The sequence below is a fragment of the Octodon degus genome, unplaced genomic scaffold, assembly GCF_000260255.1.
Source record: "Octodon degus isolate 3935 unplaced genomic scaffold, OctDeg1.0 scaffold00086, whole genome shotgun sequence".
NCBI lineage: Eukaryota > Metazoa > Chordata > Mammalia > Rodentia > Octodontidae > Octodon > Octodon degus.
The window spans coordinates 3,946,368-3,970,412 of record NW_004524662.1 but is presented as its reverse complement, the minus strand read 5'-3'; the positions used below and the strand labels follow the sequence as shown (position 1 = coordinate 3,970,412).

At 35.3% G+C, this 24,045-nt stretch overlaps 1 protein-coding gene across 9 annotated transcripts in view; it reads right to left on the bottom strand.

Moving 5' to 3' along the window:
• Positions 1-24,045, bottom strand: part of Ralgapa1 (Ral GTPase activating protein catalytic alpha subunit 1) — a 263,481-nt gene that overhangs the window by 128,119 nt on the left and 111,317 nt on the right. For 6 of the 9 annotated variants that reach the window (XM_023721857.1, XM_023721854.1, XM_023721851.1 and 3 more), the window contains 8 exons: positions 15,855-17,411; positions 13,968-14,092; positions 10,783-10,999; positions 9,716-9,892; positions 5,156-5,308; positions 3,719-3,912; positions 3,373-3,471; positions 2,546-2,701 (listed from right to left, as the gene is read on the bottom strand). In XM_023721857.1, coding sequence (XP_023577625.1) covers positions 2,546-2,701; positions 3,373-3,471; positions 3,719-3,912; positions 5,156-5,308; positions 9,716-9,892; positions 10,783-10,999; positions 13,968-14,092; positions 15,855-17,411 — 2,678 coding nt within the window. The remainder of the gene's footprint in view (positions 1-2,545; positions 2,702-3,372; positions 3,472-3,718; positions 3,913-5,155; positions 5,309-9,715; positions 9,893-10,782; positions 11,000-13,967; positions 14,093-15,854; positions 17,412-24,045) is intronic. The other 3 variants (XM_023721858.1, XM_023721859.1, XM_012515988.2) reach the window with 1 other exon arrangement.

The window sequence follows — 24,045 nt, the reverse complement described above, 5'->3', positions numbered from 1 at the left end:
ACTAAGCCCTGTTTTACTTTATTTTTAAATTTTTTATTTTTTCAATTATAATACCATTCATTATTTGTAATGGATACTTATTTTCAGAAGCACTATTTAATTGAAAAAAGAAGCCAAAGACTATAGGGTGCTTTGCATACACCTCATATTACACATAGATCATGCCATTTAATCTTTTTTTTTTGACTTGTTCCTGATTTTATTTTTTTCCCATAATTTTATTGAGAAACAAATAGCAATGAGACAGTTTCAAACCAAATTGGTAGGACAGTTTCAATAATTAACACATTGCATACATTCTTCCTAGTGGTTAATTGCTATACAAGATGTGGACATGATATCCTCTTTACAAACACTATTAGAACAAATCCCTCTATTCATTAAGAGAATGTAACTATATATCTATTCTAACCATTCTGAATACACAGATACAAAATGGACATTCATCTGTATCCCTTTTTTCTTTAGTTCTGTTATTTGAACATTATAGGTGTGTTAACTCAGCAAAATAGTCTGAAAGAGTCCAGTAGTCCATAATAGTATTGGGTCTTCTGCTTCACTGGCAATGTCAGAAATTGTTGACCTGAGTCCTCTACAGCTCAACGTAACAGCATGGCTTTACTTCCTATATTTTGTTTTTATACTTTCTGCTGGATGGTTAAGACCAAGGTAAAGCAGAGCCTATGAAACAAGAGTTGTAGCTTTTGGGTCTGAGAAGGTCAGTGAAATCCCCTCAGGATTTATCCTGAGATCCTGCACCTCAGATTGTAGAACCTTTGTCAGTGTCAGCCATGTGGATGAGTCACGGCCACTGCTTGGCCAATGTGCTCTCTGTGAAAGCCTGACAGAATGTTATCTCTCCATATGACTCTCCTTAGGCACACTCTATATCAATGATCACTTTCCTCTTTGGCTCCATAATCTCCTTGATCAGAAAATTTCGGACACTACTAAGTTACGTGACGTTACAGTACAAGTTCTCATATGTCCTGAGTCTTAATTGACCTTGGAAGGCTAGGGCCAAAATGTTGGCTTTCCTTGCAGCTTTCCTTTTTCTCTAATTTTGGTCTGCAAACTTAGGTTGTTAACCATCCAGAAGATAAGTTGTTATTACCATACAACCTAGGCTGTTAAGCTTAACCTCACTATCTGTCTGAATATCAAACATCTTAGGCATAACATGGAACAGGTATTTTTCATCAAGTATTGATATGTTGAACTTTAAGTCCCTACAGAATGATGAAAAAACATTTAAAAATTAGAATATATTTTAAAAATAGACACAAAGAATTATATAATTCTTATGTTTACACATTAAGTCCAAAAATCTAACCATATATAACCTTGAAGCAGGACAGATCCACAACATTCCTTTTCCTGTCTCCTGCCTTCATTCACCACCCACTTTCTTTTTAAACAGTCATCTACCTGAGAGACATCATAGCAGCAACTGGCATGTCATGACAAGCAGCCTGTATTCAGAAGACAAGAATGACAGGCACTCCAAGCATGAACTTACTATTATAGATTACCATCTTCAGTGCAGTTGCTTAGTTCACAGGTGTCAGTATATATAGTTAGTCTGGGTGAGAATCTTTCCAATTAACTGCTAGATTCAAAAATCTTCTGGAGATACTCAGGCTCATTGCCTTGCCCATCTTCTACATATAACTGTATGGCTTGTCACTGTCATGTTTCCTAGCTCTTCTCCTTTCCCTCTCTTAGTTAGTCCTTGAGTTCTTGCTTTCCTTTTACTTGTATTATACCTTTCTATTTGTATTTTTTCTGAGTCCTGTTTTACTTTAAATGAAAGATTTTTCTAGTGATTAAGAGTGTCATTCCATTTGATATTTTTTATAAGGTTAAAATACTAATCATCTTAGATAAAATGCAAAAATGTTTTCATTTGTTTAGAAAGAAATCTAATTATCATCTTTTAATATTTAATAATCTCAAAATGACCTCTGAGTTAAATTTAACTAATTAGGATAAAAATATTTATACTGCTTTGACTTATAATCTCTCACACCTTTTAGTTTTTGGCCAAGATTAAGACTTTAAATGTTCTAGAGTGATATTTAATGATGGCAAATGATACAACTGCCAAGTCAATGTAATTGTCACAGTGCTAGTAAAATAGTAATAAAATGCGAGGTGCTGGTTCTTTCAGTTGAAAAAACACCTCTGACAGGTATATGACTTGTAGGCAAGACCATTCATACACCTCAAGTATCAGTTACAAAATGTCTACTACTTGTACAATGAGACATCAGAGAAAGACAATGTCAATTTGTGATGGTTTAATCAGTTCTAAATCAAACGTAATATCTGAAGTTGAAAGAGCATTCAAATCAATGTCTTAAGTACTACAATAGCTTGTTTTGAACTGTTTCAAAAGAATATGGTCATAAAATGGAAACAAATTATATATAAACCACTACATATGGGAAATAGCCTTAATTTTATGTCAAAAACAAGAGGTTTGCAGAATTCAGAACAAAATATAAATTGATCAAACAACTTTGTAGAAGACATGTATATATACCTGATCAATATGAAGTAATCCACAATGCATTATATTGTAGAAATGTGTTAGAAAATCTCTGTTTGGAGATACATCTTGTCTTCTTTTCATTGTATTACAAATAAGTTTATAAGCATGTAATTTACCTTGTTTATATTTATCTGTCAACATGGTTGCCTAAAATTAAAAGATCAGTTTTAATATTCAAAAACTATACCGTTTGTTAAATACTTAATTGAATACACTAAGCAATACGACTATTGTCATTTATTTTTATATTAGTTCAATTTTTTTTTTTTTTTTTGTGGCCAGCTCAGCCCGCCGTGAGGACGGGACGGGGCTGGCAAGGCATGTGGTATCCAGAATCAAACCACAATCCCTGAACTTTGCCTAAACTTGCCTAAGCAGGGGCTTTAGATCCCTGAGCTATCTCTCCAGCCCTGTAGTTCAATTTTTAAAATTAATCAAAAGTCAGAACTACTAAAATTATAGTTATTATCCAAATGACACAATGTAGTTACAAATAACACAGAGGGTCTCATTTGGGAAATGGTACCAAAAAGCAAATACTTAAAAGAATTACATTTAAAAATTACACAGCATATTTTGTGATACAACTTGAAGTTTTTCACTTTAGTACAATATATACTTTGTAACCACTTTTGTTTTACTAAATAAAGAACAAATACCTATAATTTCCCCATGACTACTCTCCTCTCTACGCAATGCCTAATGATTCCTAAAAATATTAAAAGCTAGGAATTCTATAAAATTATACAATAGCTCAAATTTATATCATTTAAGACTTATTAAATAAAAAATTCACATATCTTATACATTAAGCTTACCTTAAAAAGCCACGGTGTAAGAATTCTTAGTGGAGGAATCAAAACTGGTGGTGAAGGGGAGGTCAAGTTATCAGTTGAAATGCCGAGGTTATCTCTAATCTATAATTTTCAAATAAAAGGTAACAAACTTATAAAAACCATTTTCTCTTCCAGTTTGCTTTACTTTCAACTAAAGTTTAAATTGTTTCTGTCACTAATCATATATTTAATCAGTTCCGTGACTTCATTCTGTGGGGCACCAACTAGCTATAATGGGGAGGGCATATGACAATATTCTCTATCACCTCTTTGGTTTCTTAAAAATTTTTGTTTGTCCCTCTCCTAATTCCTTTATTTTCTCTTTTACCTTGGCTAGATTTTGCCAAAGTTCACAGAGGTAATCAAAAACTTGAGCATGTATTTCAGGATCCATAATAGCGTTGACATCTCCCAAAATGCCTAGCATTCTTCGCCACATAACAGTAGCAACGTCAGCATGCCATCCGGTGAGAGTACCCCCTGCCATTACACTGCAACATTCAGATGGAAACTCACTGATTTCTGTAAGAAAAAATACAGTACTGTCAGTAATTTTCAGAAGATTGACCACAGAAACTAAAAAGGCAACTGAAACTAATGTTACTTTATTTTTTTGGTATCAGGAATTGGATTCAGGCCCTTGTGCTTGCCAGGAAGGCACTATACTCCTGAGCACCTGATCCAAATTAATATTCTTAAATATTTATGAAAGTGAATAAAGGAAATGTGAATACACATTGTTTTTGAGATGATCAAAACTCACCAGTTTCTATTTCCCCTATTATGGCCATAATAACTAATAGTTCTTCTATCCAGTCTTCCCTAAGGAGAAAATCATGTACTACCACTGTGTAGATACCACATGGAGAAATTTCTGTTTGATGTAAACATCAATTTTGTAAGTATATACTCTCACTTTTATCTTATGGCTTCACATTATCTAGAACTTCCCTTTATATCATCATATTAAAAGAGAGTCTCAGGCTGAAAACAGTTCCTGTAAGAAGTCTTTAAAAACCTATTTATCTGTAGTTAAATCTTCTAAAGAAATACATATTTATGTATTTCACAACCAAGCCAAATATAGCATTAAGAAAGACATTACAATGGCATGGAAAAGAAACTTTTACTAAAATGTAAACACAATAAAAATATTTCTTTTACTTGTTAATAGTGGCACAATTATAATAAATATAGATAACCTCAATCCTAGACTCATTTCTGCAACTATGTATTAAACAAGTTATTTATAACCTAAGGCTACACTTGGCTGTAAAAGATGGTTTAGTTACATACTGTTATAGGTCTACCTTAAGGTTAAAAAATAAATCCATTATGCTGCTCAGTGTATACTGAGTTTACTCAAAAATGAAAGTATAGACTATCATCAAAATCGATAAAAAAATTATGTGATAAATTGTTTTCACTGAAAGCTCGATTAATAAGTGGTAATGCTATGTACTTGCTCCTGTGAGTCAGGAGGATTCTCCAATATAATATTAAGAACAAGTAATGCCAAATTATGTGCTTTATATTTTGGGAAACAGCCCACACCAATACTTCATAATATAACACAAAAATTAACACAATCACCAATTCTAAGACTGTAAATAACTATGATAAAATCTGAGCATAAGTGTCTTTAAGAAGAAAAAAGTATATAGTAACAAATTTTCCAAAGACTTAGAAAAGTCCAAAGCTTTAAGATTTCCTAACACTAATGCCTCGAAAGGAAAAGAGCAAATATTTAATTTCCAAATATTGCCTAGATCATCTGGTGTCTGAAGAACAGAGTGGTGGAGCTTCTCATCAAGCTGAAGATCCTTCTGTTCCATGTGATCTATATTCAGTGTAGAAGGGGAAGGAGTCTGTGACCTGGATCCCACAGTAGAATGAACTGGGGAAGCACTTTCTGAACCTGTAAATGAAATTTCATAAAGTTATTATAAAGAATATACTCAACATTCTATCCTAAAATATAACATTTTGAAACACCAAAGTTAATGTGATGGTGTATGTTCGTAATCCAAGAACTCTACGTGGCTGGCACAAGGGTTGAAAATTCAAACCCAGCCTAGGCAATGTAAAAAGATCCTCATTCCAAAATTTTAAAAGGGCTGGGGATATGTCACAGTGCAAAAGTTGTGGGTTCAATTTCCAGTAGCACAACGAAAATAAAACAGATTAAAAACATCAGAAGACAGATCAGGTTATAAAATGGCCAAGAAAATAGTATTATACAAGCTTCTGTATCTAGAAATCTCATATCTACCATTGCACTAGTATGAAATCAGAAACAGACATACAACATAACAGGAATCATCAATGAGAGTGAGACTATCTACTTCCCAGCTATAGAAGCTCTGGCACTCATTGCCACTATATTTTACTTACTTTAGGCTTGGAGCAACTGTTGAGCCCCTGCTGCCTTATATGCCCTTATCACTGCTAGCTTTGTTCATAGTCCCCAGCACCCAGGCTTCCCTTGTCTCTACTTCCTCTCAACGTAGTCTCCAAGGGACAGTAAAACACCTAAAACTCTAATGTGATCATGTCACTTCCCCATTTAAAAATCATTCAAGATTTTTCACTGTCCTCAGCATAAGCCCACAACTTCTAGTACTGTTTCAAATCTCTGCATCTTTCTTAACTTTCTACAGTCTACCTACAACTCTCAGAGAAAGTAATCATATTTATTAGAATGCATTATACTTCTGGCCTTTACTACGTGTTTTTTCTTTGCAGGGTCCCCAGATCAAGAGAGACATGTATCATGAGATAAGTCTGCAGCTGGAATTATAAAGTGGGTCTTTAAATCAATGAGAACACTTGTGAGGCATTTTATTCTTCCTATTTTACAATTCTGCCCTTTTCAAGATTCAGTATCTCTAGACAGGCAAAATTTTTCGAGTTTTGATGATATTAAAAATCTATGAGGCCTAGTGAGATAGCTCAGTGGACTAAGCACCTGCTTAGGTAAGCACAGGGGCCAGAGTTCCATCTCTGGAACCACAGGTCGAGCTGGCCCTGCCCCCAGGTGCACTAACCCCACAACTGAGTCTGGGTGTGGTGATGCGTGCCTGTAATCCCAGCACTGGGGAGGCTGAAAACAGGAGACCCAGCATAAAATACAAACAAACAAACAAACAAACAAACCCTAAAATCTATCTATAGATTGCCAGGTGTAGTGGTGCATGCCTGTAATCCCAGTAGTTGAGAGGCTGAGGTGGGATGATTGCTATGCCAAAAACAGGGTATGAAGTGAGACCCTGTCTCAAAAACAAAACAAAAGGGCCAGCCAGATAGCTCAGCAGACTAAAGTGCCTGCCTAAGTGACAGAGGTTCCATCCCCAGTGTGCATGCTGGCCCAACCCCCAAGGCAAGTTGAGACGGAACTGAGACTGGGCATGGTGGTGTGGGCCTGTAATTTTAGCACCTGGGAGGTTGACAACAGGAGGATCACTATGAGTTTGATCTGTGTAGTGAGACCCTGTAGACCCTGTACTAAATACATTAAAATAAAAAAACCCAAAAACTTTTGTTAGACTAGAACATAAAATTCTACATTTTCTTTTTTTTCCCCACTACATTTTCTTAATTGTGCTTAATTTTTAAGCAGTTACATGTATCTGACACTTGTACAGTTTTGTAACCAAGATCACAATCAAAATATAGAATAGTTCCATCATCATAGAAAGCTCTCTTGTGCCAATCTTCACATCTCCTTGTCCTAAGTAAACATCTGTTTTGTCACTAGTGTCACCTTCTCCAGAATTTCAGATATATAAAATAAAATTATGATAATGCACTTTTTCATATTTAATTTCTTAGAGCCAGGTAGGCTCTTACACATATTAATATTTAATTCTTCTTGCTAAGTGTTATTTCAGTGAACATTCAATAATATATAATTTGTTTACCAACTCAGCAGTCTATTGACATTTTGTTTCCATTTTTAAAGTTTCTCTTCCTTTCTCTATTTTTTTTTTCTTTTGGTGATACAAGAGAATGAAACCAGAACCTCGCACTGAACTACATCCTAACACCCACTCCACTTTTGTTGCTTTCTTTTTAATTTCATTCTTTTTTTTTGCGGAACCAGGGATTGAACTCAGGCCCTTGCGCTTGCCAGTGAAGAGCTTATTCTACTGAGCCATCTCCTGAGCCCCTTTCTTTTTAATTTCAGAAAAGCATCTTGCTAAGCTCTAAGATGTCCAGGATGGGCTCAAACTTGTGATTCTCCTGTCTCAGACTTCTCAAGTACTGAGATTACCTGGCTCTATTTCAATTTTAGCTACTATGAATAATGCTGCCATGAACTTTCACATACACTGTCCAAGGCAGGAAATCCAGGAATGATGGTTCAGTAAATGTTTAACAGTCAAAAGATATTTTCTTTTTTTTCCAGAATGGTTCTACCATTTTGCATTCCTACCAGCAACGTATGAGATTTTTGATTGCTCCGCATCCATTTTAACACTTTGATCTACTAAATGTTATTTTATTTATGTTTTCAAGACACAGTCTCACTATGTAATGCAGGCTGGTTTTGAACTTGTATATGTAGGCCAGGCTGGCCTCAAACTCACAGTGATCCTCTTGCCTCAGCCTCCTGAGTGCTGGGATTACAGGCTGATAAAATGTTTTTAATTAAAATTGTTTTAATACATGTGGAGTAGCATCTCTCTGTGGCTTTTATTTGCATTCTCTGATTATTGTGATGTTGAGTATCTTTTCATTTACATTTTTAAAGAACAGCATCAGCAAAAGGTGTTTATTATGAGGTGAGAAATTTCTTTTTTTTTCTTTCAGTAATTTAGATCCTATATGGATAGTACAGTGGATCTAAACAAATTGGCTCCTGTCCTTCACCCCAACCCTATTATGTAATTGGGTGTGTAAAGTTCTATCCCCTGAGAGAAGAGGAGGCAGGATGCAAAAATACAGAATGAGTTCCTGCTTATCTAGTATTCCCCTGGACCAATTTCATCCATCTGAATTGGCTAAGGAAATGTCCAGTTCAAAACTACACACCAGTCTTGCAGGTTCTAGCAACTACAGGATGCCAACCACTCTGCTGATATTCAATATATAATTGCTTAGTAAGGAGCATTATACTGCAGCGAAAACCAGAGTGAGTGGGGATTATAAAGTAGAACCATCAAGATCTGTGGTCTTGGGCTGGTAAGAGAGGCAAGCTCAGGGACCTGGATTCAATCCTTGGCACCACATGCCATGCTGGCCCCGCCCCCGGGTACACTGAACCGGCCACTGAGACCGGGTGTGGTAATACACACCTCTAATCCCAGCGCTGGGGAGGCTCAAAACAGGAGGATCACTAGGAATCCAATCTGCATAGTGAGATCCTGTACCCCCCCCAAAATAAATAAATAAATAAATAAATAAATAAATAAATAAATAAATTCCATGGTTTTGAGGATGTTGAGGGTCTTGGTGATCTACTCAGACATATTTGATCCTTACACTAAGCCTACAAAAATGTGACCTCACTTAACATGACTGAATTTTCTCAGATTTGACTTGTCATTTCTGGGTAGGTTTGACAACATGTAAAGACTTTCTGACAGGCCTTACATTAGCTACTATGCTTTATATTTCCTGTAATAAATACTCTGGCAAAAAAATCTAGACTGTGAATAAAAATAAAGATACAGTGCCATAATTTTTAAAAATTAATTGTTTACTGGTACATTTTAGGTATAAGTAATGATCACATTCATCATTAGATAATTTGTACCTATGTAAGATGTATCTCGATTCTTAGTTTTAGTGCTATATTTTTACACTTTTTAATATAAGTAGTTGCAGAAAATACTCTTGTGAAGGTCAGCCAGATAGCTTAGCAGACTAAAGCACCTGCTTAGGCAGGGCGCAGTGGCCAGGGTTTGATTCCAGGTGTGCTGTGCTGGCCCTGCCCCTGGGGGTGCACTGAGATGACGATGGAGACTGGGCATGGTGGTGCGTGCCTGTAATCCCAGTGGTAGGGAGGCTGAAAACAGAAGGATCAATGAGTCTGATCTACGTAGTGAGACCCTGTAGGCCCTGCAGACCCTACAGCAAATACATAAAAAAGTTCTTGCACATATATGTACAATATTTTGTGATTATTAGTTCAAAAGGGCCTTCTGAAAATTATAGACTTGTCAAGAAATTATTTTAATACTTTTTAAACTCATCTTTAATAATGGAGGGGGAAGGCAATACATTAAGCCAAGTAATACTTGAGAGCTATTTAAAATTTAACTAGATTCTTTGGAGGTTTAAAAACTGAATTAGAGGAAAACATCCCCTCAGGTAACTTTACCAGTAATTGTTGCAACTTCAGCAGAGAAAGCCTGTTGATTAAGACTGTTTGTTTCTGAATCTATATGAAGTGTGGTTAAACTAGCCACTTCCTGCTCCTCGGCACTCTGCTGATGGCCAGAGCACAAATCCACATCAGCAGAGGATGCAATTCCAGTGTCAGCTCCAAAGCCAAAGTCTACAGAAGGGAGAGATGCTAGTGTGAGTCCCAGGCAGAAACAAACATTTATAAAAAAGATTGCAGCTAAATCCACAAAAGAGCAAACAATAACATTTTAAAGATTTTATTAGAAACATTTTAAAGGTCTGAGTAGTTTTATTATTATCAAGAATGAGAAGAGAAAGAGACATGTGATATAGCATCATTGATTTCATCCATGTTTTCTGAGTTGGTAAAATATTGAGTGCTTAAGTATTTTATAGTTTTAAGAATATGAAAAAAGATGCGGTAAAAATAGTCTTTCCTTTAAGTTATATTCCCCTGAGATCAGAGTAATATATAATTAACAGGGGAGGGGAAGAAATATCTCCCAGCTCTTCATAATCTTCTTTCACAAGGCTTTCATTCTCCTTAATTTTGAGGCCCTTCACTAATTGCCAAGTGTGATAGAGAATACTGCAGGACAATCATGTGGTCATAATAAAGTGCCAGGTAACATCAGAGATATAATTTTAAAACGGAGTAACTTATTCAGTAAAGGTTCTGAGTTTTGCATCATTCAACACAATTAGTCAATGGTTCCCAGATATAATTTATGAAACAGTAGCAAAGTGTATTTATTTTGATATTGAATCCTTAATAAATGGTTTTCCTTTTAACATTTTTTGGCCTTAAAAATATAGTTTCCTTTATGAAAAGGCAGTTATTTTTTATATACCCTAGTCTGGCAAAATAAAGTAATGCCCTAAAAATTCCTTTGGGATTTCACTGAGAAGTGAAATCAAACTATGTAGGAACCTTTGTCTGAGTAACACTGGAGAGGAAAGTGATATCTACATCATCTGCATGTTAGTCCTGAACAAACACTCAATACAAAACATGCTACTTCAATAGCAGGAGATACTTGCTGTCAAATCTTCGGCCATCATACTGGAAAGCACTGAAAGAATCTGAGTGACTGTCTGAGCTGATGTGATCACTGCTCCCGGCGCTAGCAGGCGAAGTCCATTCAGAGGGCACTCCCGGGTCATCAATAGGACGCATCTGGGTCTGCTTGTTGAGAATATCAGGGAGGTCTTTAGGAATTTCAAGGCTGCCTGGACTACTTCCTCTTCTTGTCATATTCTAAAAATTCAAGAAACATTTTACCGTTAAAAATAAAAGACTTTCACTATGGACAATAGTATGGAGACTTCTAAAAAAAAACCTAGAAATAGAAATTCCATTTAACCAAGTTATTCCCCCTTTAAGTATCTTTAAGAAACAGTAAAAGACATCATAGTACAGTGACACATCCACATTTATGTTTACAGCAACACAACTGATAATCTAAATCTTGGAGGCAGCCTATATGTCCATCAACAGATGAATGATAAAGAAAATACAAGGGGTCAGGGATGTAGCTCAGTGGCTTAAGCACCTGCCTGGCAAGCGCAAGGTCCTGAGTCTGATTCCCAGTACTATAAAGGAAAAGAAAATACAATACCTATATAAAATGCAATACTATTCTGCTACAGAGAGAAGAAAATGGGTGACTTGATGATTCTTTTGGCAGTCAGTCTGGCTGTTAAACTGTGTTTATGATAATTAACTTAATAAGACATAAACTATATAAGTCAATCTCATCCTGGCACATAATTTTTTTTTTAAAAAAAAAGGAGGGGAAAGGGGAAAAAGGAATTGAGATGTGTTACATACAATATACTAACTCCCCACAATGAATATAGTCATTATGTTCTACAAACATGTACTAATAAAAATACAGAAGTATGAAAATTTGTGGGAAAACGAATTTTTCATTCTTACTGAGCATCTATTTGAAACCTTTCATTTTCAAGGTCTTGCCAGACAGCTCAGCAGATGAAAGCACCTGCTTAGGCAGAGCACAGTGGCCAGGGTTCGATCCCTGGCATGCGTGTGCCGGCCCTGCCCCTGAGGTGTGCTGAGCCAGTGATTGTGACTGGGTGTGGTGGTGCCTGCCTGTAATCCCAGTGCTTGAGAGGCTGAAAACAGGAGGATCTCTACAAGTCTAATCTGTGTAATGAGACCCTGTACTAAACACAAAAAAAATTTTTTTCAAGATAATCACTGTGTGTGTGTCTGTGTGTGTGTCTGTACACTCCCCAAACAATCTAAAGGTATGGATTAGTACCTAAACTACCATTATTCTGATTAAAGTAAAGACCAAAATATTAGATGTCAGGTCTGAGGCTCTTAAGCCTCATTAAGATCCACAGAGTAAATATAAGCTACACATTAGAAAGAACAAGTAAGTGAAAAAAGACACAAAGAGAAGAGTGTGGGAGAGAACAAAGTGTGATTCCAGGAATGTTCTTCTATAATAATTTCACAATCATTTAACATATTCAAGAAAAAACTAAAAAAAGAGAAATGTAAGTCATAGGCAACTTGAAACTCCACTGGAACGTGATCAAGTCCACACGTATTTATTCTTCCCTGAGAATTAAGTGTTATGAGGGATGGAAAATAGCTGCTATTTTCTTTTATTTAAATTTCTTCTGTTACTTCATCATGTATCATCTATAATGATCACACTCATCACAGAGGAACTCGTACATCGTGTCTGAATTCATTTTTCCCACTCCCCTCCTCTCCCTTCAACCCTTTTTATCCTCCCCATTTACAAAAGCTTTGTTTCCATTTTTCTTTTTCATTCTATTTCTAAATCCCTTTCCTTCCCTGAGTCCTCCCCCTTTCCTAGTTCCCTTCTCATTTGAACATGAAAGTTTTTATTTTCATGCTGCCACAATTTTAACACTTAAAGGTAATGTTAAAATCTGTTCCGAAGTTATCTGGAATTATTAGGCAGCATGGTACTTGTGTTACCAAACCATGAGAGCCAGCCAGGTGACTTTCACTGCTGTCTTGGCTGCTGAGGGCTGGCAGCCAGTCTCAAGGTGAGACCAAGGTGGGGAGCTAAGAAGACACTGTATGGCTCATATCTATCTGAGCAAATGAATATTCTGATCTTTCTTTGGTAAAACTATAAGTTTCTTTTAGGTCTTTCGATAAAAATTATTATAAAATATATTTTATTTATTTACTTATTTTGTATTTTTTTTAAGGAAGGGTCTACAGGGTATTCAGGGTCTCACTACTAGAATGGACTCGTAGTGATCCACCTATTTACAGCCTCCCAAGAGCTGGGATTACAGGCATGCACCACCACATCCAGTCTCAATTGCCACCTCAGTGTGCCCCGGGGGTGGGGCTGGCATGGCAGGCCCAGGGATCGAATCCCCAGCCCCTGTGCCTGCTTGCAGGCACTTTAATCCATATAAAATATATTTTAAAAGATTCTAATTCAGAAAGGGGTTAAATTGGGAGGAAAGACTTTTAAATAAAAATTCCTACACATAGGTGCATATTCTTTTTTCAGTTTTTTAAATACATTTATTAACCAATGTTAACACATTAAATGAATCTAAATATTGCTAGTCAGAGCAGCTTACAAAATGCCAGAATGCATCACAGAACTGGAGAGCCACAATGGGTAATTACAATGTGCACAGTGGCTAAGCTCAACACCTGGATATAGCTTTATGATTGCAGAAAAATTTAATAATGATTTCTAAAACAATCAATTGTAATCTTACCTAAAACTTTTATAAAACCAAGCCACACCTCTTTTTTTAAACACAGTTTTCACACTGTAGTAACTGGAAATGTGCAACTGCGTCAACAGAGACAAAAAAGCCAAAGTAGCACAATCTCACTGTCATGCAGCTATAGGTTAAATATTACATACTCTGGAATGATTTTATACCAAAAATATTTCCACAGTAACTTGCTTTCATAGGGGTGGATCAAAGTTTTAAAACTTGAAAACCAACTGAAGAAGGTTCTGTGCTGTGGGTCCTGACTCCGTCTGTGGCTCCGCAGCGACCCTGGCACTTGCCCAGCAGTGAGGAGGGGCAGCACACCGAGTCACCGAGTCACCGCAGGACGTAGTAGGGAGGGTGTGGGAAATGGGGCTGCCACGCAGGCCGTACACAGAACAGGTGCATGTATTTTTAATTCTCTTAACCTTCCTCTGTAAAACCAAATAAGCAAAGTAAAAAATACAACTTACCGAGGCATTACCACTTCGCAGTCGCTCGGCTATAAACTCATCCATCAAGTCAGGAACATTAGCACTGCTGCTGCCAATATCACTATTAAGAGGAGGCAGTTTGGGGCTCATGTCCTCTTTATTGACTAAAAGTAAATAAATAACTATATATAGTGAGGAAAAACTTAACCGCATTTTCTAAATGTGAAGCAAAGCAAAAACAAAACAAAACAAAAAACCACACACACACAAACACTGAAAATAAAGTACCTAGGCCATATCAAATTATTTGCCAAACATGCATTTATGAATAATTTCCCTCCTTTTAGATTTAATTTTAAGAATTAGTAAATTGATGTTTATTTTATTCAACTAAGCAGATGTTAGTGAATCTTCAGTATGACCCTAAGTAGCAAGAAAGCTTATAGATAAGCACTAGCTGAAGTCAGGTTAATATTGTCTATAAAGAAACTGGTATATTGATCTGTCTTCCTATTTGTGTGGTTTTACAGGCTTAAATATTCATAACTGGAAAAATATTTGCAAGGCATTTATCCCTTCAATCTACACAAGTCTCAATGTGATACAAATGCATTAAAGTTTGCATATTTATAAATAAAATATCTATGGTTTTGATAAGACTTTTTTCCACTATAAAATCTAATTTTAGAAAATAAAAGTTTTTTCAGAGGCTAAAAAAAACACAATATTTTGATTTTTATGTGATTACATTATGATTTACATTTAAAAAGAAAATTTTAATTTGTAAAACTTATAAAAAGACAGAATATTGTTTGTTACTATTATACTACTGAAAAGTTAATTTATCTACAATGAAAAGCAAATCAGCACTGTTTATATTCCTAAGGAACTATAAAGCATTTCTGATTAAAAATATGTACTGAAAAAAAAAAATATATATATACTGGTCAGCAGCTCACTGTGAAATACCATTATCTTTATATCACTGGCCAGGCTTTGCTAAGCTGCCAAATACTGCCCTCAGGTGGCATTAATAGCTCAATGCAAGATACATTATACAGCGTTGTTAATCATGCTAACAAAATCATGTTAAAATAAATAAAATCAAAACCTACCTTACTGCTGAAAGGTAATTTCCTGTACCTTTAAAGGTATTTTAACTTTCAATCAAGATGTGAAAGTTATCATAATCTCGCTTTCTGTAGTTATACATAGAGGTCCATATTTAAATTATGATTAGCTACCATAAAACCTTTATGCAAATTTAAGTCTCAGCAAAAGGAATGATAACCCTTTCAAGGATAGGATTTGCATTTTATTTAAATGAATGCAACACTAGAAGTGTATAGCATGTTTGGAAACGGCTTAAATGAAAAATGACTAAATCCATTTTTAGAATTAAGATATAATTTCTTCTTTGAAGATAATTAACTAGTTATAGGACCTTGATTTCTGTTATGTAAGATGTCAAAGTAATTTTCTAACAAGAAAAAAAGTAACACCAAATAGATACACAGTACAAACAAACTTAATGATATATGTATAACTAGTACCCTTTTAATATAAACTGTATGGGGCAGGAGAGAAAGTTTAACAACTTGGTTAACTTCCAAGACTCATAAGGCATACACAGGGAATATGCCATCTAGGTAGCCTTTGAAACATTCAATTTTTCCTGTATCTTCTTTCCTATCTTATTCAGCAGCAAAGAGGTTTAACTAAATGCCTTGTAAGGGAAATTAGTAATTGAAATAAACATTTTATGCTGGGAAAAATACAGCTGGGGAAAGGCGCATGCATAACCAAACAGAGAGAAAGCAGTGACCATCCCAAAGCTTTTTGATTGCTTATAGCTTGCTTCAGTCGCATTAAGCCAAACTGGTGCTGTCTTTCTCCTTTTGCGCTTTGCACACTGTTAGTGCTCACCTGCAGCTTTCCTTCCAAAATAGCCCATTACATGACTGTACAGATCCCTCAGTGGAGCCTCTGGTGGCATTCTGTTCTGCCTCTGTGGGGAAACATTTGCCTTCGGCTTCGAAAGAGCATGTACAACAGTTTTATAAACGCCACCCAGGGAGCCCTGCTGTAGTCCTGCCTCATGACTTGATGACCTGAGAGTACTACGACTTCCTAACAGACTACTTGCTGTTCCTTCTTTTTGTAATATAGTGTTGGGAATCTCTGTAGATTCCTTTACTGTTTTGCTACTAACTGATGCTGCACTAATTGCATCAAGAGGCCTGTACACACCAGGTTTTACAAGCTCTGTGCCACTAGCTGAGCTCGTATGGGTGTTGCTGGTACTGCCATTGTTACTACTGTTGTTACTACTACTACTAAAGCCACTGAGCTTCCGTAGTCTCATCTTCCATGGAGCTTCTTTGTTTTCCAGAGGATTATAAAACTGAACAGACTCAGTAGATGGTCTAAAAGTAACATGAACACTATTTCGCTTTTTAGTAGCAATTTTCATGATTTTGGCCCTATGAGTTACTGTTTCAGACAAGCTTCTTTTAGTAGGAGAAAGCTTGCTAGTGTTTGAAACATGAGGCATTCTGCGGTTAACAGGTGCTTTTAGCATAGTTTTCTTGGCATGCAACACATGTGGGACAGTGATTTTTTCATTAATTTGCACACCCTTAAGCTTTTCAACTAGTGTTACATCTACACAGGCATCTAATTCTGTCGCTGTTTGTCTATACAAGTATTTCCTTTTTTCTTTATTACTAGGGCTATCTGAAGTAGGCTCTGATGATGCTTTATCAATGTTTGGTTGCTTAGATTTTTCAGAAGTTTGCGGTCTCATAAAATTATCTAACTGACTAGGTACAGTATCACTCATGAAAGCAGATGCATCTGGTTCTTTGTGAAATGGTATGCTTTCAGGAGTCCTAACAAAAGACATGGCATTTTTTGATTTAATTTCTTGATCTATGTACTCTAACTTATCTAAGGATAATCTTTCGTCCTTAGTTACTGCAATGATCACTTCTTGAGAAGCTGTATCTTTTCCTACTCCATTGTTACTAAAATTTTCCTGGTTTTCCTTAAAATATTCTTTCAGGGAAGAAAGAAGATCATCATCTGCTTCAAGGTCAATGTACTGAATTTGTTCAAAAGCTGAATCTGCAAGTTCTACTGGACCTATTAAGTGACAAAGATGGTCATATATGCTATCACCAACTTCCAGAGAAGACTCTCTACTATGAGTATCAGTGATGTGGCTTTCAGTGGATCTAGTTATTGAAGAAGCCTCTGTGGAACTCTGCAAGCTTGGTGCATGACGGGATGAACTGTCAATGACAGGCACTGCACCTTTGGCTCGTTCAACAGTGAATGGTTCCAAGATGTCAGAAGTACTGCTACTTCGAGGCAATGGCTGTTCCTCATTCAAGGCACCAAAAACTTCATTTCCAGTGTCTTCACTTTGTGAAAAATGTCTGACTCTAGTTGAGCGGGGATGTATTTGAGCATCATCAATATCTATGAAACAGAAAAATTATATAGAGTACAAACTGTATGAGTATAAAACATTAATTTCAACCATAGCCTAAGCATATGCTTTAAAATAAAAAATTTCTGAGTTTTTCTAAGTTCCATGAAAGAAAATCAATTAAAAATATCTGGGTTTTTAAAAAAAAAAAAAAAAAAAAAAAAAGATGGGCACAAGCCAATAGCATGTAGTGTCAATGAATTAGAAAACTACCAAAATACATTTTTAAATGTTAACATGCATAGAAACAGTGAAGTGATGAAACATTTGGAAGTGCAGTTTAAGATAGAGCTGTGCCAATAAATCAAGCAATTTAAACTTGTCATTCAATTTTTCCTACTTAAGCTCTAAGCACAAAAATACATGATAACATACAAAGCTGACCTAAACATCCCCCTACAAATTTATAAATTCCTGTTTCCATCCTGAGCAGACAAGAGGCATCATTTTTTCATCACATCTTGCTCATTTGGTTGGTCAGGCATTATAAATGGAAACTTCACCCTCTTCCTAAATTTTATCAGGAAACTATTGTACTTTTTATCAGGAAACTACTGTATTTTATTTTGTTCTAGTATTTACTGCCATCAAATAAAGTGTATACATTTTAAAAAATTAACTTTTTTGCTTTCAACAGAATATTATTTAAAATTTCTATGAAGATACCTTAGTTAGCGATTATCAGAGCTAGCAAACTGTCATATTCCAACCGCTATCTACATTTTCTTATATCTCTTTTTGAGTATCATAGATCCTGGAGCCAAAGTGACATTTAGCTATCATCTACTTCAACACTGAGAGATAAGAAAATTGAGGCCTCCTGAAACATGAAATTATTTTCTCTAACTTATAAAATTTGACAAGTAGCATTAGTGTTCTATGTCACTGCATTATTTATACTACATTAACTCACTTATACCAAAAGTAGCAATTTTAAAAATTTGTGCATCAAACTCATGTATGTTACCTAGACATTGAAGAACTTGAAGAAAAAAATTTATTATGATCCACTGTCACATGCTGTTCCAGAACTGGAACACTAGGCATAGAAAGATTACATGTTTAGTATATGGTAAATCTCAAAGTTCAAAATCAAGAATTCAGAACAATAAATCTAATGAGACCAGCAAACATAACTTTAAAGGAAACAGCACAATATTAGTTTTAGGTTCCATTAATAATCCATATTTTTTTTTCATTCTAAAGAAGCCAAGAGAGTTAGGCGTGGTGGCACAGGCCTGTAATCCCAGCTGAGGTAGGAGGATTGTTGCGAATTGACAGCAGCCTGGGCTACAAAGTGAGCTTAAGGCCAGCCTGAACTGCATAGTGAGATTCTATCTCAAAAGGGAAAAAAAAAAAAAAAGACAAAGATTACTCTTTTTTCTTCCTAAATAGTCCTTACCTTCATATTAGGAAACTGAACATTATTGCAGCCTGTTTTCTTCCTAAAATTTTGCTATCAGAGATGAGTATCTGAAACTACTATGCAAATTTAAGAAGACGACTGCTTTTAAAACTGCTACTAGAAGCCAGGTGTGGTGTGCACATCTGTAATCCCAGCACTCAGGAGGGTGAAGCAGGAGGATTGCTAAGTTTGAGGCCAGCCTGAGTACCTAGTGAATTCAAGACCAGCCTGAACTACATAGCAAGATCTTATCTACAAAAGAAAAAAAAGTATATATATTTTTCTATAGAAACACGGTGTAAGTTTTAAATGAGCACATCATATTAAAGACATGGACATATAACAACTCTAACTGTATAAAATCAAAGAAAGTAACTGCTGACAGGAAACTAACGCCAGCACTTGAACTGAGTATAACTGATTACAACACGCCTTAAATTTATCTGGGAAAATATACCCGAACTGTACCAAGGAGAAAAAGATTAAACAGGTAAACTAGTTACAGATTTTCTACATGACAAATTTATCTCATTTAATTCTAAAAAGCACTGTGAGGTGTTATTATCCTTACTTTGAAAGTAAAGATACAGTAAAGATGAGGAACCCATTTATAAATGACCTGCCCAAGATTACACGGTATAAAGTGAAGCGGATTTTTTTTTTTTCTTGCACCAGGAACTGAACTCAGGACCTTGTGTATGCTAAGTACAGCTTGAGCCACTGAGCTATATCCCTGGCCCTGAGCACTGATTTAAAATAAAGCAAAAATAGTCCATACTATTAGCCTCTTTAATATGTTATGTTTTATATTCATGAAATAATTCACTAATTTTTAAAAACAAAAAGTTGGTAAAATTATATTAAGAAACTACAAAGCACCATAATGATTCATCTCTATAGAGATACAAATCTTAGAAGACCTTCCTTGACAAAGCAAATATTCGTGAACTGAACAGAATAAAATTACTGAAAAATTTTGTATTGTATTATTAAAAATAATGACATAAGATTTAAATTATTATTTTTTTGTGGAACCAGAAATTAAAATACCCTTAAGACAATTTAATTACATTGGTCATATTTTAATCTGGAAAATATAGGCATTTAATTAAAGAGAAACCATTCAATGGGCAATACAAAAATGTTTTTAAAAAAGTATTCAAACTCTGAAAAAAAAAATGCTTCCTAAATAGCCTATAATTTACAGAAATGGAACATTTTATCTCTTTGCTTGCTTAGTATTAAAGTGCTGTTAATTATTTTTGTATTAAAATTTTTTGAATATTCTGCTTCAATGATAGGCTTTCTTTGCTTTTCTGAAAAGTAAGCTGTGAATTAAACTGTAATATGTAAGAAAAACTTTTTTTTTTTTTGTGAGACAGGGTCTTGCTATGCAGTTCAGGCTGGTCTTGAGCTCACTTAGTAGCCAAGGCTCGTCTTTAACTCTCAACAATTCTCCTGCCTCAGCCTCTCGAGTGCTGGAATTACAGGTACATGCCACCTTGCCTACGAAAAACATACATTTTTTCACTGAAATTTGTGTCTTGAGGATTTTTGTTTTATTCATTATAGTATCTCACAATTGTTTGAAAGACTTACCACACAGTATGGCATAAGTAAAAAATGGTAGAAGAAGCATTTTTAAAAATAAAAATATAATTGGTACTGAGTGGTAAAAATCCAACTTTGCCAGGGCAGGAAAAATCAAGTTAAAATACTATCAAATCAATGGAAAATTTTAGAAATTTGTGAAATAATTTATATGACCAAGAACCCCAAATTCCTTTTACCAAAGTTAAATTCTTTTCTTGGTCTTGCAAAAATATTTCCAGTCAGTAATATTTTTATGGTTCCAGCTGGGCATGCTGATGCATTCCAGTAATCCTAGCACTCAAGAATCTGGGGTAGGAGGATCACTGCAAATTCAAGACCAGCATGGGCTACAAAGTGAGCTTAAGGTCAGTCTGAACTACACAGTGAGACCCTGTCTCAAAAAATTCAGTCTCACGCTCTCTCTCTGAATAGTATGTCTGAGTTTTATGTGAATATATACACGTTTATATAATCATATATAAACAAATATATATTTCCTAAATTTGCAAAATCATTTACACTTGTTTACATGGAAATTGGTGCCATTTTGTGTGTGTGTGTGTGTGTGTGTGTGTGTGTGTTTTATTTTTGTATTTGGTACATACAGAGTCTCACTACACAGCTGAGACGGGCAGTGATCCTCCTGTTTTCAGCCTCCCCAACACTGGGATTACAGGTATGCACCACCATGCCCAGTCTAGGTGGGCGGCTTAGTGCGCCCAGAGGTGGGACCTGCAGCCTGTGGTGTCAGGCATTGAACCCTGGTCCCTGAGCTTGCCTGAGCAGGTGCTTAGTCCACTGAGCTATCTCACTGGCCCCACTGGTGCCATTTTAAAACTAATTTTTTAAAGTTAATTACTAGGCAATTTTATACATTTTGCCTATATGGGCAACAATGATGATATACCTTAACGTAAGCAAGAAGTCTAGAGAATCTTCACTAATAAAAACTCTACCTCTCTTTAAAACTGTAAGTTTAAAGCACATGTTTTAATTTAAAGTAGGTAGTCCTAAGCAGCTATGTTACTGAATTCATAAGCAAAGATTCAAAAGCAATAAACCAAGTTCAAATAAATAATTTAAATTTCAAGCCACCAAAATTTAGCCTACTAAACTCTTCCCTTTTTTGTACCATGAATTGGACTCAGGACCTGTTGTTTACCAGACAGGCCCTGTGCCGTCAAGCTGTATCTTTGGCCCTAAACTCTCTTCTATTTCTTCAGTTTTCAAGACTTTTAAATTCTGGATATAGCAAATGACCTATATGTTTGCATGTTAAGAAAGTTTCAGTATTTTGTGTATGAGTATTTTTCCTATTGCTATGTAAGTTGGCTTGAAATTTTTCTATGTTTGATAGAGACTGGGTCTTGCTACACAGTTCAGGCTAACCTTGAACTTGAACTCATGGTAATCCTTTTGCCTCATCCTCCTGCTCATATATGAGGTTATATGACATGGCATTACACAATGCAGATAGAATAAAGATAAGGTTTAAAATATTGAAGAAAAAAAACCAGGGATGGCCAAAAAATAATACAAAATTTTGAAATTTGAAAGTTCATTTTTAAGTAAGTATGATTTTTATAATCCCAGAATTTGGGAGGCAGAGGCAGTAGAATCACTATCAGTTCGAGGCCAGCCTGGGCTGCATAGTGAGTTCAAGGACAAAGTGAGACTACAAAGAGAGACTGTTTCAAAAAACAAAAATGACAAAATGAATTACACTTTTTAAAAGATGAAATGAGGAATAAAAATAAAAAGTTTGGGTTTTGTTACAGTATTCAAAACTGAATCCAGGACCTCACACATGCTAAGCAAGAAAGAAACATAAGCAACTAACTAGCAGTACTGAGTACCCAAAAATCCGGTTCTGTTTTTTTTTTTTTTTTAAACAGAGCACTATTTTTATAAATGTCTGTACTGATATAACTCCTTTTGTTTCTATCCTTTCCTTCCATCCAGCCTCACAAGAAAGATTCTAGGCCTTCACTTTGCCTCTGAGAACCATAGAAACAATAATAAGTTCAGTAATTCAGATCTCGTCAATGTAAACTGGCATAAAGTAGTCTTGTCCAATCTTCATAGTGCTAATTTTTAAATTGGAAGATTCAATATTTTCCAAATTTGTCCTCTTTTGAAACTTTACTGCCATACACTGTTAATATGTGTACCTGGAATGCAAATCTTTGCTTAGTTTGAGAAATATTGGATTAGACAGTTTGTGTTACTATTTTTAAATAGGACTTCTGGGGAGCTTCAATATATTGATGAACAGTATAAACCTCCTTCTCCCGAAAACTTTTTACATCTTCTGATAAAATATTCTGAATTTCTGCATCATCTTGGAAAACAGTAACTCCATAAGTCAATTTTCAGGAAAAAACAGAATTTTTGCTTCTATTTTAAAATGGTGTATTTTCTCTTTTATACATTCCCACGATAAAAATTTTCCAATTCAAATCACATCTACTTATGCTTTTATATTTTATATTACAGAATTTTATATATGAAAACTGGAGGCAAAGCATTTTAAATTATGAATAAAATTAGTATCAGTTTAGAAGTATGTATCTTTTCTTGTATACTTTCCACTATCATCCATATTTCAAAAACGGACATTTATTATTTTCATGATCAGATAAAATTTTGTTTTAGTAACAGGTGTCTTAATATCACCTAAACAAAAACATTTTTTATTTCAAACGAGAAAATAAAAACAAAATTGCCACTTAAAAATTCCTTTTATGAGTTTAATTCCTGGTATAAAAAAATTCCTTTTAACCTCTGTACATGTTTAAATCAAAATCTTATAAAGAGGTAAACTTTCTGAATCAATAGCAAGAGTTCTGAAGTAACTCATGTTGGCTAAGTTAGTACTTTAGAACATTCTGAAGGGAATACCTTATCTTTTAGTTTTTAAAAAATAAGTTACAAAGCAAAAATTGTGTAAAGCCCTGAAGAGTCTGAGAAAACAAAACAAAATGTCTTAGCAATTCTTAAGAGAATATGCAATTCAACAAACTTTTAAGAATGTGTAGCCAAAACTCATTTTAATTTTTCTAAACAAATCAAAACTGGTTTATATTAAATGCTTTAAGCAGTGGGCCAGTGAGACAGCTCACTGGACTAAGCATCTGCTCAGGAAAAGCACAGGGACCAGGGTTTGATCCCCGGTCTCGCATGCCAAGCCAATGCCACCCTCAAGCATGCTGAGCTGCTACAGGAGTCTGGGCATGGTGGTGCACACCTGTAACCCAGCGCTGGGAAGGCTGAAAACAGGAGGATCACTAGGAGTCCAAACTGCATTGCGAGAGTCCAAACTAAATAAATAAACAAACAAATAAGTAGTTGTAAGCATATTTTAAAAGCTTGAAACAACTGGGCATGGTGGCCCACACTTGTAATCCCAGCAATCTGGAGGCTGAGACAGAAAGATCAACAAGAGTCCAAAGGTCAGCACTGGCTACATAGTGAGTTCAAGGCTAAACAGACTGCACACTAAGACCTTGAATCAATCATTCAATCAATGCTCAAAGCAAAAAATAAAAAAACTATACCTAGTTTATAATAGTCTGTATATGGTTTGTTGTAAGAAATATTTTATTGCAGACCAAATTAGAGAAAAA